The sequence below is a fragment of the Colletes latitarsis genome, chromosome 10, assembly GCF_051014445.1.
Source record: "Colletes latitarsis isolate SP2378_abdomen chromosome 10, iyColLati1, whole genome shotgun sequence".
Lineage (NCBI taxonomy): Eukaryota > Metazoa > Arthropoda > Insecta > Hymenoptera > Colletidae > Colletes > Colletes latitarsis.
In genome coordinates, this window is record NC_135143.1 from 20990142 (window position 1) to 21007703 (window position 17562).

The 17562-nt window shown below is 41.0% G+C and overlaps 1 protein-coding gene across 4 annotated transcripts; it reads left to right on the plus strand.

Moving 5' to 3' along the window:
* Positions 1–565: 565 nt before the first annotated feature.
* Positions 566–13944, plus strand: Zyd (sodium/potassium/calcium exchanger zydeco). Of its 4 annotated transcripts, XM_076775941.1 has the most exons (9): positions 977–1409; positions 2302–2561; positions 6282–6455; positions 6667–6854; positions 6995–7238; positions 9473–9598; positions 10115–10330; positions 10411–10512; positions 12272–13944. In XM_076775941.1, exons 4-9 carry the CDS (start codon positions 6675–6677, stop codon positions 12613–12615), a joined length of 1212 nt encoding a protein of 403 aa, XP_076632056.1. In that variant the 5' UTR covers positions 977–1409; positions 2302–2561; positions 6282–6455; positions 6667–6674; the 3' UTR covers positions 12616–13944. The 4 variants fall into 4 exon arrangements, with proteins under 4 accessions (XP_076632055.1, XP_076632056.1, XP_076632054.1 ...); XM_076775940.1 differs by lacking the exons at positions 977–1409; positions 2302–2561 and adding an exon at positions 566–699; XM_076775939.1 differs by lacking the exon at positions 2302–2561.
* The last annotated feature ends 3618 nt before the right edge of the window (positions 13945–17562 follow it).

Genomic DNA, 17562 nt, shown 5'->3' on the forward strand with positions numbered 1-17562 from the left:
AGCTTGGAAGTTTTAAAACAATCTAAAAGCAAAAAAATGAACTCCAGTTATCTGCTCAAAGTCAATAAATACCCCAGATTTGATTTTCATCGCGGAAAGTAGACTTTCAGCTAAAATATATTTAAGAATCCCAAAGCTCTAAAATAATCTAAACGCATGAAAATTAATTTTCGTCAGCTTTCAGAGCCAACAGACTCTCTCAAATTAATTTTCATCGTGATCATAATTTACATCATTCGCGTTAACTTCTGGAGTCGTTCCAGTCGTGCAATTTTCAAAACCCCCAATGCTCTAGAATAATCTAAAGGGATAAAAATTCATTTTCGTCATCTTCCAAAGTCAATAAACTCTCTCGATTCTCTTCGGCGGCCGGTTCGTTCGACGTCGGATGCACCGAAATGCAGAAATAAATAGCGAAAAAATTCGATGCCTCCGGCTCGACGAACGGTCGGAACGAAATACACACACGCCGCCCGCGACGTTCAATTTTCGAGGAAGCCATAACGACGATTAGTGCAATGACGATTTCGCATTTTGACCGCGGCACGATTCAGCAGGCGCGATGCGCGAGAGATGAGACGAGAAGAGTCAGAGGGAGGGGCGATTCCAACAAACGCTGCCGGACTTCGGAGTAGTTGTTAATGTAGTATATGTGTGACAACGGGATTGACAACATGGATACGTCTGACTTAGGAGGAGGTTCGTTTGAATATATTTTTCGATATTATCGGAAACCAATGAGCTACGCGTCGCTATTCGTGATCAGTTTTGTTCGATCGTGACGATCGGTGAGGGGTGTGTTTCGATGAATCGTGACAGGTAGAACGGGATAATATTAAAAAAGTGGGAATTAAAGTATCGAACAACGAGGAGGTGGAGGAGGAGAAGGAGAAGGTGGCCGTAGGACGAGGAGGGGGCAGTGGAGGAGGAGAAGGAGGAGGTGGAGGAGATGGAAGAACATGCAGGATGGCCAGCACTAGCATCAGCAGCAACAACAACAGAGGAAAGAGTAGAAGAAGATAGAACCTGGGGAAAACGTGGAGGAGGAGGAGGTGCAGTCGGAGGAGGTGGATGAGGAGACGGTGGAGGAGGAAGCGAGGGAGAAGATGCCAAAGATCGTATGAAGTCTAGATAGAAATTGAAAAAAAAAGAATTAAAATTAAAAAAGAGCAAAAAGAAAAGAAAATAAAGAAAATGGTGCATCTCGAATGGTTGGAGGATCAAGCAAACAGGTGTGTCGTGCGGCGTTGCCTATCGCGTAACAATACTTGTGATTCGGTTGTCGATGATCGAAAACACTCGGGACGTGAACCGCCGAATGAGAAATAAATTTTTGTCCCCGATGCACGCAGACCCCGCTTACCGATCTCTGTGGTCGACGATGGAAGGATTTCCCTTACGAATCGAAGGTATTTTCGTAGGTCCGAGTAGCTCGAACCGTCGACGAATCGTACTCGTTTCGATCTCTATGGCCCCATTTCGTTTCGATATGTTTCTTTCCACGTCGTACGCACGTGTGACAAATTCTCGATCGATCAGAAAATCTATTTTATTGGCGACGATCGTTCCGGCTACGCGGAGCATCGAGTCGGTGAGTACACAACGTATTCGCGGAGATCGCGATTCGTGGGACATTTTTTAACTTTGCGATCCGATAAATAAAGGTAGAACGATGTCCGAAGAAACCCGTTTCTATTTGAGATTCTCACAGAGAGAAAATTAAGAGGAACGAAGTTGCGCAAGTCGGTTGATTTAATTGTCGGTCGTCGAATTATAAAAAAAAAAAGAGAAAAGAGAGAAAAATATACGTGGAATGGATTCGTATCGTAGAAATTGAATAAGACGACCCTTGCTCCAATAACCGCGCGAATCGTGAACTATAGAGCGTCATTAGCGGAAAAACGACGGGATGTCAATGATACGTAATAGTCGGTCGAGTGCATGACTCGAGGCTTAATAACCGACGTGATCGTTAATTGTCGCGAAACGGAAAGAAATTGTAAGGTCAGTTTCCTGCGTGCAGCAGATATTTATCGACGACGAAAATTCAAACCGACCTGACCAAACAAATCATCGAGGCCGCTGGAACGTCGCTGCGCGTGGGCGGTTCGATAGATTGCTAATTGGCTACCGACGTTTAATGATCGACAACCGAGCCGATGACTGTCGTTTGTTTCCAACGAGACGAAACCGTTCGACACCGAGTGGCCAAGCCACGTTACATCTAGTTTATACGACGTACATTAGACATGAATGGCATCTCCTCTGCCAACTTGAATGAGAGCAATTTAACTTCTTTAGGTTGCTTAATCGGTAGGAAGTCACATCAGCTATACAGCTGTATAACCTGTACAAGACACCAATACGTGCATCGTTTGCTTCGTTACGTCGCCAGTGAGGAATCATAGGAGAAAAATCACCGAGAACAACGAACGAAAACAATGCACAGAACCAACCAGAGACCTTAGGAACCAGTGAATTACTTTCTCAGACGAGCGACGACAGATCTTAGTCGAAACGGATTTGGATTTTCGATCATTGTCGCCGGGACACGCGTACAGGTTCGCGAGTAAAAATTCTTATACAAGGATCGGTATTCGTTTGTTTTCGGATTGCTGTTTTCGGCTCACCCGCCATTGTGATCCCAAATTTTAACGCGCGTTTAAGATCCGCGGACTATAGAAAACTTACGGAACAATCTTATTTTATTATAGTTGTTCGATCGAATTATCTTAAATAAAAGAAGTTTCCGATATTCCAGTTTTCCATATACGAATTTATTTTTACTTTTGGGGGTTTTATCATTTTTAGATTTTACCTCGAGTTTTTGTTCGACGCCATCTTCAGACTCGAGAAGGATCCGTTCCTGTAATTTTTCTTTCTGTTCTTTTTTTCTGAATTTATTTTTCTCAAATACGTTCTGATCGTAAAATTTATTTACTAACATTCGAAATAATTCTTCTTGTACGTCGAAGTAGACCAAAATGGCGGCTCGTAGAGTTTGTGTTATACGAACTATGTTTGTCCAGAGTACATGCTGTTGCATTATGAAAACGTTGCGCGTTTTGCACTATAATGGAAGCATTGATAACGTCGAGAAGAAGATTCGTGTGAAAACTCGTATCGTTCGAGACGAGATCGTTTCTCGCTCACGTAACGCGGACCTAACGCTAATGAGCAATGATCGACGACGGTAATACTTCGCGAAGAAATTCGATGAAAGCTCGGTATATCGTAACAAGTTCCTTAAAGTTGATGTAATGGGCTACCTTAACGAGGCGTTTCCTACTTAGCCTTATGTATAATATTTCATCGTTACCACTACGCAACGCAGTTTGGGCGCTGCTTTTCACTGTCGGTCGCAAGATACGCGAAAACGCAACGTTAATTATCGATTCTTTTACAGTAGTTTCGAACAATCTTCTCCACGAAAACTACCGAAGGTATTTATTTCAGAAAACTGACAAAGTTGTTAAATATATTTCTTTTGAAACGATACGTAAAATTTTAAGATCCAAGAATCCAAGAGTATCGATTTAATAATATTAGTATTTTATCACATTTTATAAAATTACCAACGTTTAGAGAATATTTTTTTCTTAGCGTTTGAAACCTATTTGCTCCGAAATTTTCTTTTTTATCGAAAAGATTGGAAACCATTGGATTATATTAAAAATAAATTATTCGAGCGTATAGTAAACTATGTTTTATCGTGATATACTTGTTTATATCGTTTGTTTAAAATGCAATTCGATGACGAAAGTAGATCGTCGCGGAAGAACGATCGCAACGGCCGCTCTAGAGAGCGATTTGTCTTTGAGTACGCGTGGGAATGATTTCCACCGAACAGCTTCGTAGAAATGAGAAACAAGCTCGTGGATTTCGAGTCCGTCGTTAATTTTTCCCGTCCCTCGAAGCTTTTTATCCGCTTGGCTATTTATCATCGCGATTGGGCTACGCTCGTAACCGAAACCGCGTTTTTCCACGTAAACATCAACGATGAGTCGCGAATGGAAATTAACCATATAGCAAAGGTGGCATTTTCTAATCAAGTAAATAATATAATTCACGACTCAAATAACGGTAGTTTAATTCTAGAAAATGAAAAGCAACTTTTACATTCGATATACTGTTTTTCCCTGTAATCGGAGATTAAACGATAATTAATTATTATCGAGACAATTGTTTTAGAGCTTTATTACTTTTATCTTAGCGTTTCGTTTCGTATCTATGAAAATATATATTTGTTCTCGCAATAATGGCACTTCTGGCGTATATGAATCTGTCAAGGAAATTTATATTTCGTCCAATGACAATTACAAAAATAAAAATTGGTTTATAATAGTATCGATTATCATCGAACGATCCCAAAGTTGCTTTGGTCACCTCTGTTATATAGATTGCGATCTTTTAAGCTCATATATCAGAGCTAGGCAAAATTCTAATCTAGATAGAAATTCCGTACAACGAGGAAAAAATAAACAATATATTTCTTCATAATTGAATAAAAATTGGTACTTAAAAAAAACAACGATATAGCTTACGAATACCAAAGAGTTCGACTGAATAAACGGTGCAAATAAATCGCTGTGCGTCAATTTTATTCGTCGTCTATTCTTCGAATAAAATTAAATATAGGCAAAAATAGCCTCTATCACGCGTAACTAAAAATACGCGGTCAAAATGCAGTTATCGATACCTAATTTCAATTATTTGATCTGGATACAAATTTCGAATAACGAATGAAGGAACCAACTTCTGTTTCGCCACTCGTTAGTTGAAATTACAATTTTCTAACGTGTCGAGGAGTGTCTTCTAAAAGGTTCGTTTATATTCTCTCGAAAAAGTTTCCCAATTGTTTCAACGCCTGGTTTTATCTATTATTCGAGCAAAACGTCGTCCGTCTCTTCCGTACATTTTAAAGAGACCGACTATCAACGAGCCACGCAGAGAACAATGTTGACGAGCTTGGCGATCGTTTATCTTTCAGTGTAATTGTTGACGATTGCAGTTCACGATAATCATCATAGTCATCGTCGTTGCGATTATAACAACGTTAGTATCGGTTCTACGAACGAGAAACTTTACGGAGAAACGTATCCGCTGGATGAACGGCGAAGGTCAGTGAACTGATTATGTTTGTGCTCACCGTTGGCTACCCGAGCGAATGCGACCAACTATCATGATTCGTAATCACCGAGTGAAGTGTGTGTCCGACATTTGTGTTCAAGTGCGCTGTACCAGCTACGCAAGGTCGTCGAAACTTATGTAACGGATTTGTCCAAAATCGTGCAACGATACGACGCAAACCGGAGAACGCGATCGATAGATCGGCCAGAATCGTTCGCGAACGCTCTGAACGGCGAATTTGAATCATCGACGATCACAAGGGTGGAACGGAAACCGAAACCAAACAGTGGATCCTCCCTTCTGCCGCCATTTCCTCGTTCGATACGCCCACGAATATCGAGACAATTACGGAATGTTCGTTCGAAAGGGGTAAACGCAGTGGTGGATCTAGACTTGTCAGTATTTTGAGCTAGAGTCAATTTTATTCGCGAACGACGAATGAAAATGACAGTTTCGTCAGATTCGTAGTTTAAAAAATCTAAAATTATTCGTTAGTCACGAATGAAATTTGTCAAGGGAACTGTTCCTTTTCTGAAATATTTATTTATACCTCCTATTATTCTCCTATTAGTACTGACTATCCCTCAGAAGACATACATACTTTTTAATAAATTTTGTGGTTTAGAGAAATTAACAACAAAAAGAAAATGTCAACGTGTGATGGTTTAGCCACTAATGGCCACCATTTTACTAAGATGCTAAGTTTGTTCTCAAATTATTGACAATTAAAGAACTTGCAGCAAGAGGGACGACAAAAGTTATCAAATCGTCAAGTTTTTATTTGTATTATGCTAAACTGCGTACAATGACAATCAGAATTTATCCATTCATTGTTTTAGAAAAATTTACGTTTACGTGGAAGTAAGCGTGGTTCTAATCTAGCGTTTCTAGAGTTTCTAGGAGAAAAATAGGAGGTTACGTGCACGAGCAACGTTCTTCGAAAACGGGGGAAAAGAAAGAAAAATCAATGCATTTATATAGTTCTTGAGGAGCATCGCGTTAGATCCGCCCCTGGTTGCCTTCTTCCTGTGTCGGTCCAGCACCGCCACCGACCGTCATCTTTGTTTCTCCCTGCTCAATTATCCCGCCTTCGAGGTCGGTTTGCTCGCCAAGACGGGCGCAACGTTTGTTAAAACTGGTTCACGTTCTAGGTATAAATTGTACACCCCCGGCGATAGAAGATTTCCCACACGATCTTTTCGACGAGAAGCAAAGGCAAGGCGGGGCTGTCGTTGTACACGTGATCGTTTCGCTTTATCTATTTATCGCGTTAGCAGTAGTATGCGACAAGTTCTTTGTACCCGCGGTGGAAAAAATTTGTCACGGTAAGGAAACCTCCATGCATTTGTTTTCTACTACGTTTTGTCACGAGGCGGCCAACGACGCGCTCGATAGCCCTCTGGCGTCCGGGGTTTCGTCCTCACGGACCATCCTCACGGACAGCTTCTCTCTTCGGGGAGAATAGGGAAAAGAAACGATCGTCCGTATCGTGGTAACGGCTGCCAATAATCGCCCGTTGAATTCGTTCAATTTCAGCGCTCTCGATGTCCAAGGACGTGGCGGGCGCTACATTCATGGCTGCGGCAACGTCCGCACCGGAACTGTTCGTGAACGCGATCGGCACGTTCATCACCGAAGGTGACATCGGCGTTGGGACAATAGTAGGCTCGGCTGTATTCAATATCCTCGCTGTGCCGGCTTGTTGCGGCATCGGCGCCGGAATGGTAAGTTTCCAACTCGAAAACCGGCCAGGTGGACGCGCTCCACGCGTCGATCTATCAACGATATCGATAACCGTGGCCGCTTATCGCCCCCTGAATTATCAATTCTCGAGCAACGGACGTACGTCGATCGGTGTGCACAGGTAGTTCCTCTGGACTGGTGGCCGGTCAGCAGAGATTGTCTCGCCTACGGCGTCACGGTCGCCATTCTGATATGCATCATACACGACGAGCGAGTAGAATGGTACGAGGCGTTGGCCCTGGTCTTACTCTACATTGTCTACATCGCCGTCATGTACTGGGACAAGTCGTTTCAACGATGCACGCGTTTCCGTACCCACAACGTCGACCAACCGTCCTCGCCCGACGACCATCGACTCGCTGCAGGTGAGCATTATGGACGCTACGGGCTCGCCTCGAACCGAGCGAACCTCCATTTACAAAATTAAGGAAGTATTGCTGTCTAGACTGTCAATTTCACGGCCCTTCTTGTGATTTTTTTTTTTAATGATAGATAGGCTGTTTTGCACTGAGACTTTGTAGATATATTTATTCATCTTACAAGCATGCACAATATATTTTTCATGGAAAAATATTAAAAATCGTGGGAATTGTAACTTCTTATTTAATGGCTCTTTTGGAAAAGGTGCTCTAATGGCTTCCGAGATTCCAGATAATTTGAAACAGAGGGGGTTAAAGTATCTTCATAAGGAAGGTTGTAGTTATAGCAGGAACTAGGGAGAAGTCAAAATCCTGATAAATAAAGAAATGGCAACGCTTCAAGTTTCGAATTTCTATTTGTTAATCGTTCTTTTGTCTTTAGCGTATCAAAAAAAAAAAGTAAAACTTAATATTTTATTAAATCTCTAGCTCCAGCTATAAAGGCGCGTCTGCTGAATATTCTCTCCAAATTTGAAGTTAATCGGTTTGCTAGATCTCGAAATATCATATAAGCCAGTTTAAATGCGTTTTTTTAAACGAGAAGCTATAACTCTCGAAATTTTTAATATTTTTTGATGAAAAAAATACTATACATACCTATAAGACAAATAAATATATCTGCAAAATATCACTACAAAACAACCTATCTGTCGTTAAAAAAAAAATTTGAAATTATGCAAAAATGTAGTTTAAAAACGATTTTGATGGTGAAAACGTTCCCTTAACGCTAGAACACCATTCGTAATATGTAATAATTTTCTATAAGAGAATGGATTAAATTCCATAATGGATTTATTTCCATTGCATTATACGTTTTTTCAATTATCTATCGTTTTAATTTCTTTTTATATAGTTTTAGCATTAAAGAAATAATGAAAAAGTTAAATTCAAATTTTTATGATTTTTATACCGAACAATGTGGCGGGAAAGAATTTGAAAAAAGGAGTTGTTTACTATAAGAATGCATTTTTAACCAGTGTAACAAATTGATATTAATCTTATTCTTAATCCTTCTGTAAAAAAGATTGACGAGAATATCTCGTAAATTGATAAAAATTAGCGGCATAATGTGACTTTAAAGTAGCATAAAAGAAGGGTCAGGCGTAGGTAGAACACGTGCCAAAGGGTTTTCAGCAACATGGTGGTTCAACAAATTCCTTCGACGTGCAACAATTCTATTCTCGATGAACAACACCGGCTTTTTATCGGGGCGATTAGCTACGAGTAACCTGTTATTATTTCACTATTATGTACCTAACACGCTCGATAAAGCGGAAAGCCTTTGACTCTACAGGCTACTTCATCCTAATACAAAAGTTGAAGGCCATAGAAATTGAAGGTAACTTACTGTCATGGGCTTCTAGTTCCGTTATAAATAGGACAATTAGTTAAGCTACAGAACTGTTTCACTATGAGTATCGATGTTTCATCTTAAAGTTCTCCCTTTCTGTTCAATATTTCCATCAATTTAAGAAACATTCTTTCACCGTACATCCTAATTGCACGACCTCAAACATTTTTCTTACAATTAGAATATTATGAGATAGTCACGCAAGATAAGTGAACTCTTTATAACCCAGTTCTGAAGTTACATATACATCATTTATACTCTTCGAGTCTGATTTAATCCTATTCTCAATATATACAGAATTGTTTTGTTAAAGCGATAGTATGGCTTGCAAACAATCCGTGCACAATTATTTTACAATGTCTCGCGCCAGAGCACACTGGAAAATGTGTCTTCAAATTTACCTTTCAATTTATATCTCATTATCAGTATTTGTCAATGGTCGTATAATTTGTTTCAGACACAAAGTGAAATACCATTTACAGTTTAACATTACCAAACGGCACGCTGCATTCAGTCGCATGAGAAACGTACTGCACAGTCATTATGTTCTTAACCCTTAGACGACCACGGGTCCGCCAGGGGCCCCAGCCTCATTATTTAATTAATAACTCGTTGACTTAATTGAATTACAATTAGTATATAGTAAGTGTCTGCTGTATAAAAAGCGAGCCAATGCGTAATGCGTGGCGCTGGCAATAAGTACAATATGGACGTCGGGCAATCTTGACTCGCGATGCTTGACTGTAACGTATTGCAGGGAAACGGAAGGAAAAATTTTTCTTTCTTTGCGTTTACAATCGCATAATTAAATCGCTGATCTTCGTTACAGAGGGAAGTACAGAAATTCGCCTGGCGAGGTCCGACAAAGTGCAACCTGCCGCTGATCAGGCCGAGCACACGGACGTACCGTTGCAAAATGGCGGAACGAAGACTCAAGAAGAGAATCCCGATCCCAGTAAGTCAAGAAGTTCGCCGTGTGCTCGTTTCGGGGCTTTACATATTTTATTGGCTTTCACGGAATTATCCGTTCTCAGGTTTCTTGAAAAACTTTAACGCGAACAAATCAACCGACAATTGAATCGATTCCTTTTTCCGACCCGATGGTTGTCGCAAATCGCGATAGAACGTTTCCTCCGATCCCTGTAATCCACGTTGTATATTTGGCTATTTATTTTTCCAAACCAACGATTGTCAAACTTCGTCGATACGTATTTTCTACACTGTGAAACCTTAAGAAAATATTTAAAAAATATTCCAATTTGAAAGAAGATTAAGAGTAAAATTTTGTATGAATTTCTTTTTTAAATTATTATTAATTTGGATTTAACTTTCCACGGGGATACAAGAAGATGCGTTTAAATCGCAGAAAATTATTCTTTAAAAACAATATTTGTAAAAGACGAACGCCCAACGGCGCGTTAAAGACAAAATGGAAATGACGATGGAAGTTAAGCGTTTTTAATTTACACAGATTACGAGTACGAGCTGTTGGTGTGGCCATCGCGGGCCGGGTGGATAAGAAAAACGGCCTGGATCATGACATGGCCGATTCACCTCATATTCATGTGCACGATACCCGACTGCGAGAAGCCACGATTCAAGAATTGGTTCCCAGTTACGTTTCTCATGTGCATCATTTGGATCGGATCGTTGAGCTACGTCGTCGCGTGGATGATCACTATAATCGGTAACGGATGGACCAGCGATCAGCGAAAGTGGAAAATTCTGTTTCGCGTGGAAAACCAACGACTGTTTTCTCTTTTACAGGGGATACTTTGAAGATACCGGATTCCGTGATGGGTATCACTTTCCTTGCAGCCGGTACCAGCGTTCCGGAAGCTGTGTCGAGCGTTATAGTGGCGAAGCAAGGTAAAGCAACACGTGTATAGCTCGACAATTTAGAAAAGAGCCTTGGAGCCTTAAGGGGGAAAACCACTGTGACGGCTGAAAATAAAAGCAATATTTAAGAATTTTTCTGGGGCAACTTTGAAACTTTTTCTAATAAATATTTAATGTTTTCGAAAGTACATTTCTCGGACTACTGCTTATAAAAATTTCGTATAAAAATATTAATTATTATAGACGTAATTGGAACCGGTGTGAGAGGACTACAAAAATTTATTGGAGACGGGCGAACGTGTAATTTTTCACTGCGAATTTTAAAACAAGAAATCATGCAATTTTCTTAAACTATAAGACAGTAGCTTCAGTTGCGTGTAGGGATTTATACAAATAGTAATTTATTATGAAATTTTGAAACATTAAAGAAAATATCTCAAAAACCTGTAAAAAATTCAATATTTCAATAGTATTAAAAATCACCATGCAAAATTTTGAGTAAATCGGATGAAAATTGATTGAGTTATTGAGCTGCCCAGTTTAAAAAAATTGGTTTTGAGAAAAACGCGTTTCATGCGTTCGATACAAACACTCTTCATTTACACCACTTATCACTGTAGACTAAATACTCTTGGTCCACATAGTTATCGCGATCCAAACACTTCCCATTCGTATGAAAACTTGACCACAGCAGAAATAATAAAAGAGTTACAAATGAGTTTCATATTACATTTTTCACGCCTACTGAAACTTCTGCAATTTTGTAATTTTTGCGAATTTTACTTTAATATTTTAGAGGGTTGTTCTCCAACCCCCAAACATTAAAAAGAGATTGAAAAAAATTTCGATTTTTACAATTCGTCACAGTGATTTCCTCCCTTAAAGTGCCGGTCACCAGTGACCACCATGGTACCCAGAGTTGGACTCGTTTCAACTCTGTATACGCTGAAAAATGTTTCTACAAGTCGCAAGGATATTTTTCAAGCCGTCGATCTATGCGTATATAGTTGAGATAATATTTCTTTCTAAGAATTTTGGCTGGTCGAAAACACTTTCTCTCAAGATGGTCCTTTTTTAGCTTATGCTAGCTTTGGTGTTCCTCCGTGACAAAGACGAATGCGTTTGGACCAATAAAAGCGCATTCCAACTTTTCTCGGCGTTTCCACTGCCAATGAAATTTATCTGCATTGGCAATCGCTGATACCTTTTTGCTTTCTCGAAAGATTGGCTGTCTGGCTGTGGCCATTTCTCATCTATTCAGAAGCCATATCTGTTCCTTTTTTAACATTTAAAATAACATTATGGTTCCCTTAATACGTTCACTGTCGCGTTGGTCGCATAAACTTTCCTTTTAAACCGTACTGCTTTATAAATTTCCGAATAGTTCCAGCAATACAGGTTTTGCACTTAAAGATTTTCTAGAAATTTCTTTTTTCAAGCCATTGCAAGTTATTGTTCCTAAATAAAAAGTCTATTGCATCTGTGTGATAATAAACAAAAAGTAACAGTAAAGGTATCGGTGCTAGGTACGAATAAAATCTACATTGATTCGCTTTCGAGTCGCCCACAAGACGATCCCAAAACTTGTGAGAGTTTGATTTGGAAAAACAATTAGAAATGCAAAACCCTGTACGAGGAACGCTGTACATTTGTTTTTCATGCCATAATCTGAACAAACATCGAGCAGAGGGAAAGCAGGCGTGGCAGTGAACGCGTTAATCGCGATGGCGCGACAATGTCCGTGACAAGAGCACGCTAAAAACTTTCGATCGGTTTGTTTCATATCCAGGACACGGTTCGATGGGGATCAGCAATTCGATAGGATCGAACACCTTCGACATATTGTTGTGCCTGGGTCTGCCTTGGCTGATTAAATCGTCGTTCTCGCCCACGCAACCTGGAAAACATTACATCAGTATAAACTCCGGCGGTCTCGAGTACAGCGCCATATCGTTGTTGTCCACGTTGATGCTACTTTATATTGCTTTTGCCTCGAATAAGTTTCAGCTCGATAGAAAAGTAGGCCGTGCCTGTTTATGTATGTATGCCGTGTTCCTTATATTAGCCTCGTTGATAGAGCTCAATGTATTCTTCAGGGTGAATTTGCCCACGTGCCAGAGGACGGTCAAGTGATACGGGATCGAAAGTAGAAACGCTTAACGATATTCGATACGGTTTTAGTTGATCGTCGTACGTTCCGTAGAACTTGCGAGCAACACCGTGGACCGAAGAATACTGTTTTATATTACGCGAAAACTACTTCTTCTTTCTTCCGTCTCGCCTCTACGAGACACTATCCACCCCGAGGCTCCATTATGTCATGCCATCTTTTACTTCGCAAAACCAGGCCGTGTACGGTCGATAAAATATCTTTTATCCGTCTCAACAACAGCTTTGTCCCCTATTCTTTTTCATTCTTCCTATACACGACTGTTTCTCTCTGTACTTCTTTCTCTCTCTACCTCCATTCTTCCTTGATCGCGATCGAACCGCTAACTCCCACCCCCCTACTCCCGTTCGTAACATTTTCCACTTTTGAATACTTTTCTTTCGCCTTATCGTCTCGCTATTGCTCTTACCGTGAACAGCGAATAATCTCTAAGGATCCGTGAAACATTGAATAATAAAAATACTGCAAACGCGGTGATTACATCCTCTGGTAATAACAAGTAGAGACAGAACTTCGCAAGAATTCGCCGCCATTTTTTCCCGCGCGCGCGCGCGTACGCATTTCGACGGTCAAGATGCGCTTGTATAAAAAGAGGGACCGGTCAATCACGTGAAATTCATTCGAGAGCAACATAAAAAATGCCGAATCGAACGCGAACTAAACAAAAAAAAAAAATACTAAACAAATAAAAGAATCGCGTACGATCGTACCATAGCGTAGACAAGACTGCCGACGAAACGTATCGCCAGCCAGAGATGGGCAAAAATTTCTTGTCTGGATAGAAGCTTCGATGCAAATCGCGCGTTAAAAAATGGAATCGCGTCTCGCTTTTACCGACCGAAACAGTGTTCTCCAAAATGGAGGGGACGCGAAAATTTCTAACGACTTAAGCGTATCTTTCTTTCCTTTTTTATTTTTAAATTTCAAAAGTTTGAAAACCACCGGGCCCCCGAAAAATCAGCCGATCCGAACAATATCGTGGCGAAATTTTGCCCGCCTCCGTCGCCGACGCGGGGACACGCATCGACACGTAAGCAAGTTACGATCGAGCAGAGTTCCGATAATCGGTTATCGTTGCGGAAGAATAACGATGGTCCGCTATCGGAACGCGACTAATTACGATACATCTCACGAAAAAAAAGAAAAAGAAGAAAAAAAAAAAAAAATATCGCAACGCATTCGTTCGATACCGGAACCAGATTTACGTGTACTGATGACTCGCCGCAGGGTGTATATTTAGGTAATCTACGAACTTAACGAGTTTAATAAAGTACTGTAATAAGTTATTAAAAAGAAGTTTATCGATCCTCTCGCGTTACATCGTCGCGAACGTCGCGGCCACGGATGATTCGTCGACGGCAAGAGGAACGTCAGCGACGGGATAATCGGAAAAGTTGCGGACGGTTTCGACGTGTTCGCGCGCGTTGGCAATCGTAATCAATGTTTTCGAGACCTTTGGCACGATTTCAACGGAGTGTCTGCTCGTACCCAAGAAGGGAACACGACCGCCACGCGTCGCAGACTCGTTTCAGCGAGGAGCAGACACACGTCGGGGACGCGTTCGCCGATTTTTGGCAGGTAGGTAAGACCGAATCGTCCATTTTTCGCCGTCGTGTTCTACGTTCATCGCGAGTGCCCCCCCTTGGATCCGCCACCGCCTCGCTTCGTGCGTCGATCGTGCGTTAGGGATACATGCAAACGGGCGCGCGCCAGCCACCCGAAAAGCGTTCACGGTCGCTTTTTACTCGTCTCTGCTACATATCCCCTGCGTTTCAACGCTTGTCCCCTTTCAAATCGGGTCTGAATTAAAATTACACAATTATTTTCTTTCTAAAAACGTGGGATGCAACGTTGCAATTAAACAGAAATTGTCACCTAAAAACAGATCCAATAAATAGAATTGATTCTTGAATGGGTCAGACCGAGAAACGTGCCCCCCCTGGGATCGTGCGTTAGGGATACTTGCAAATGCGCGCCAGCCACCAGTTCACAGTCGATTCTCTCCTTTCGAATCGATTACTGAATTGAACTTAAACAATTAATTTCCGTTTAAAAACGTCGGATACAACGTTGTGATTAACCAGAAATTGTTACCTAGAAAAAATCTAATGAAGAGAATTGATTCTTGAATGGGTCAGGCCCAGAAAGGTGCCTCTCTACACGACGTCCCGAGACAGATAGTCGTTTGCATAAAGAGAGGCGGTACCGAGACATTCTGTTGTCGGGAGACTCGTGTATTGGGTTAGGGTATTCGACGCAGGGTAGACGATACTGTGACGTATCGGGGATGTGACAGAGGGTGAAGTGCGATAAGAAGGGTTGGTGGATCGGAGCTGGGTCGGGGTGGCAGTAGGTCGAGCGCGTACTAGGTCGGTAGGTCGAACAACGTGGGCGGTCATAAACGGTTCAGGAAGGGGTCAGTTGCACGTCACCATGCCGGATCCGCAATGCGGCGTTGTCGCGCGGAGACTGTTGCCGATTGCGTTTTTCGATCGCTTCCCGTTATCGTCGCGGTCCCGGTTCCCACGACCACACGGTACCCGGGGACATTTTCTAGCGCGGCCGTACGCGCTCGTGCGTTCCCCGTAAAATAACGCCTGACGAACCGCTCGTTTCACGCACGGACACGATGGCCTGGTTCGCCCGACGCGACGGCCGCGAGGCACGCCGAATCGATCGTGAATCCGGCTCCGTTCTGCTCTCGCGAAATGAAACTTTAACGTTGTTGGTACGACGCTACCCGCCGCGAACGGGAAACCGGAATGGAAGAGGAACGCGGTACAGCGTTCTGAATACGCGTAGAGAATAGATGGAGTCGAGAGAGCCGGTCGGGACTGTCGCGAGAAGATTTCAATGGCTGTGTTATGGGGACGGAAGATCCGTTGGGAACGGGAACTTTGTATACATTGTCGATGGGTGCGCGTTAAAGGGGATGAAACTGATCAATGGGGGAATTATTTTCGCTCGTTTTAATTACGCGTCGACGATGCGTAGACTGATAGGGGGTCAGGGATGCTAGATTTAGATTTCAATGACAGCGGTCGGTGGGAACGTTGCGTATATTATTTGGAGATGGATATATATTTTCGAAATTCCTTTCGTTCGTTTGGCACATGCATGGATACGCGGACGGATAAACCGAAACGGAAAGGGTCAGGGCTGTTCCACTCGGATTTCAATGAAAGTGTTGTGGAATGGAAGATCAATATTAGCTGCGGATGGCTATCAATTTGAAATATAATTAGATCAAGGTTTGGGGAATCCTGTTCGCTTGTTTTCAACGTTTATGGAAATTCGGGAGAAAGTAGACACGGGTAGACCGATACGGTCAAGGCTGTTCTACTTGAATTTCGATGAAAGTGTCGTGGAATAGAAGGTCAATGCTAATCGCAGACAAAATGATCGGTTCTATTTTCTTGTTTTTTCAATTTAATATTAAATTTAATTCTAAAAAAACGTAAATATACTGCGATGTATAATCCATAGTATTCTGCTTCCGCAGAAGATCTTCGACGATTGTTCGTATCTGGAAATATGTCCCAGTCTTCATAAGCCACGTTTCGTTCCAGTGTTTGCAGTACGTTATTGTTCGGATCGTGAATCGTGCTCGATATCGCGGTGAATATCAAACATGACAGTTTTCAATCGAAACAATGAAACGTGCTTCCTTTCGTAGCAAACTGAAATATTCTACTTTCCTTAACGCTTGTCGATATTGGCTTTGGAAGTTTAACAATTTTCATCCTATCGTTTTCAGAAAGATTACGAAACGTTTTTGCAAATGGAACAGTAGAAGACTACGAGATATAAAAAAAAAAAGAGACGAATTTCGGAGAACGTAAAATTTTTTATGGAAAAAATAGATATCCTAAAAACATTTGTTATTCGTGTCGCGTTACATTCTACAAACATTTTTGTGTAACGCTTGTATAGATAAATAATTAAAATATTGATAAACAAATTAGCATCGAGTTTTAACTTGCGCGAAAGAGAACGAGCCGTCTGGATCTGCCCCAGAAACTATTTATAATTTGAATCAAAATGGATTTCAATTGGAAATTCGTTCTGGGATACCATTATCCGAACAAAAAACAAAGTAGAACATATTGTACAGTCTGTATCATAAATTCTTGCACGATACAGCCAACAATTTCTTGCGATGGCAGGCTATTATCACCTTTATTTATCATGCTGCAAGAACCTAGTGGACGGTTTGGGCCAAAAGAAAAGAAAACCTGTTCAAATCAACATACCTTTTTCTAACATCGAATTCTGGAAAATTGTCGAATCTGAAAAAATTAAAAGTTTTAGGTATCAAAGCGTCATAGATCCCTTTTTCAAAATGACGTTCTAAAATATTAGTTAAATTTTTGAAACTCGTGCTTCGCTAAATAAGAGTTTATATTAAATAAAAAACGATCGAGGTGTATTGTTGTATTTTTAGATGTTTAATAAAAATAAAACGCACTTTTTTGGATGGAACATAAGGAAAGTTTGGAAAATATTTTTGATATTAACTGTTACTTACTGATGGTTGCTGAATTCGTGAACAAACTGCATCCTCAGAAAAACATATACGGTTCACAAAGTATAAAGATAGCCCCGAAATCTTTCTCGAAGCAAATTAACTTCCACCTGAAACATTTCATCGAAATAACGTTAGTTTCGGAAATAATTGCAGGGATTCGTTAAAACGAGACACCCTGTATAGACAAACGAGAGTCGTGCGCATACTTGAAACGCTTAAGAAGTTCGATGGGTCATCGAGCCGCGCACAAGGACCGTTTCGTCGACGATGTCGAAAGCAATACGTGTTTATTGTCATATTTGTATTTCGTAATCGCTGTGGTCTAAGCAAGCTATGTTAAAACAATATACATAACACCTGATAACGAGTATTTCTATATTGA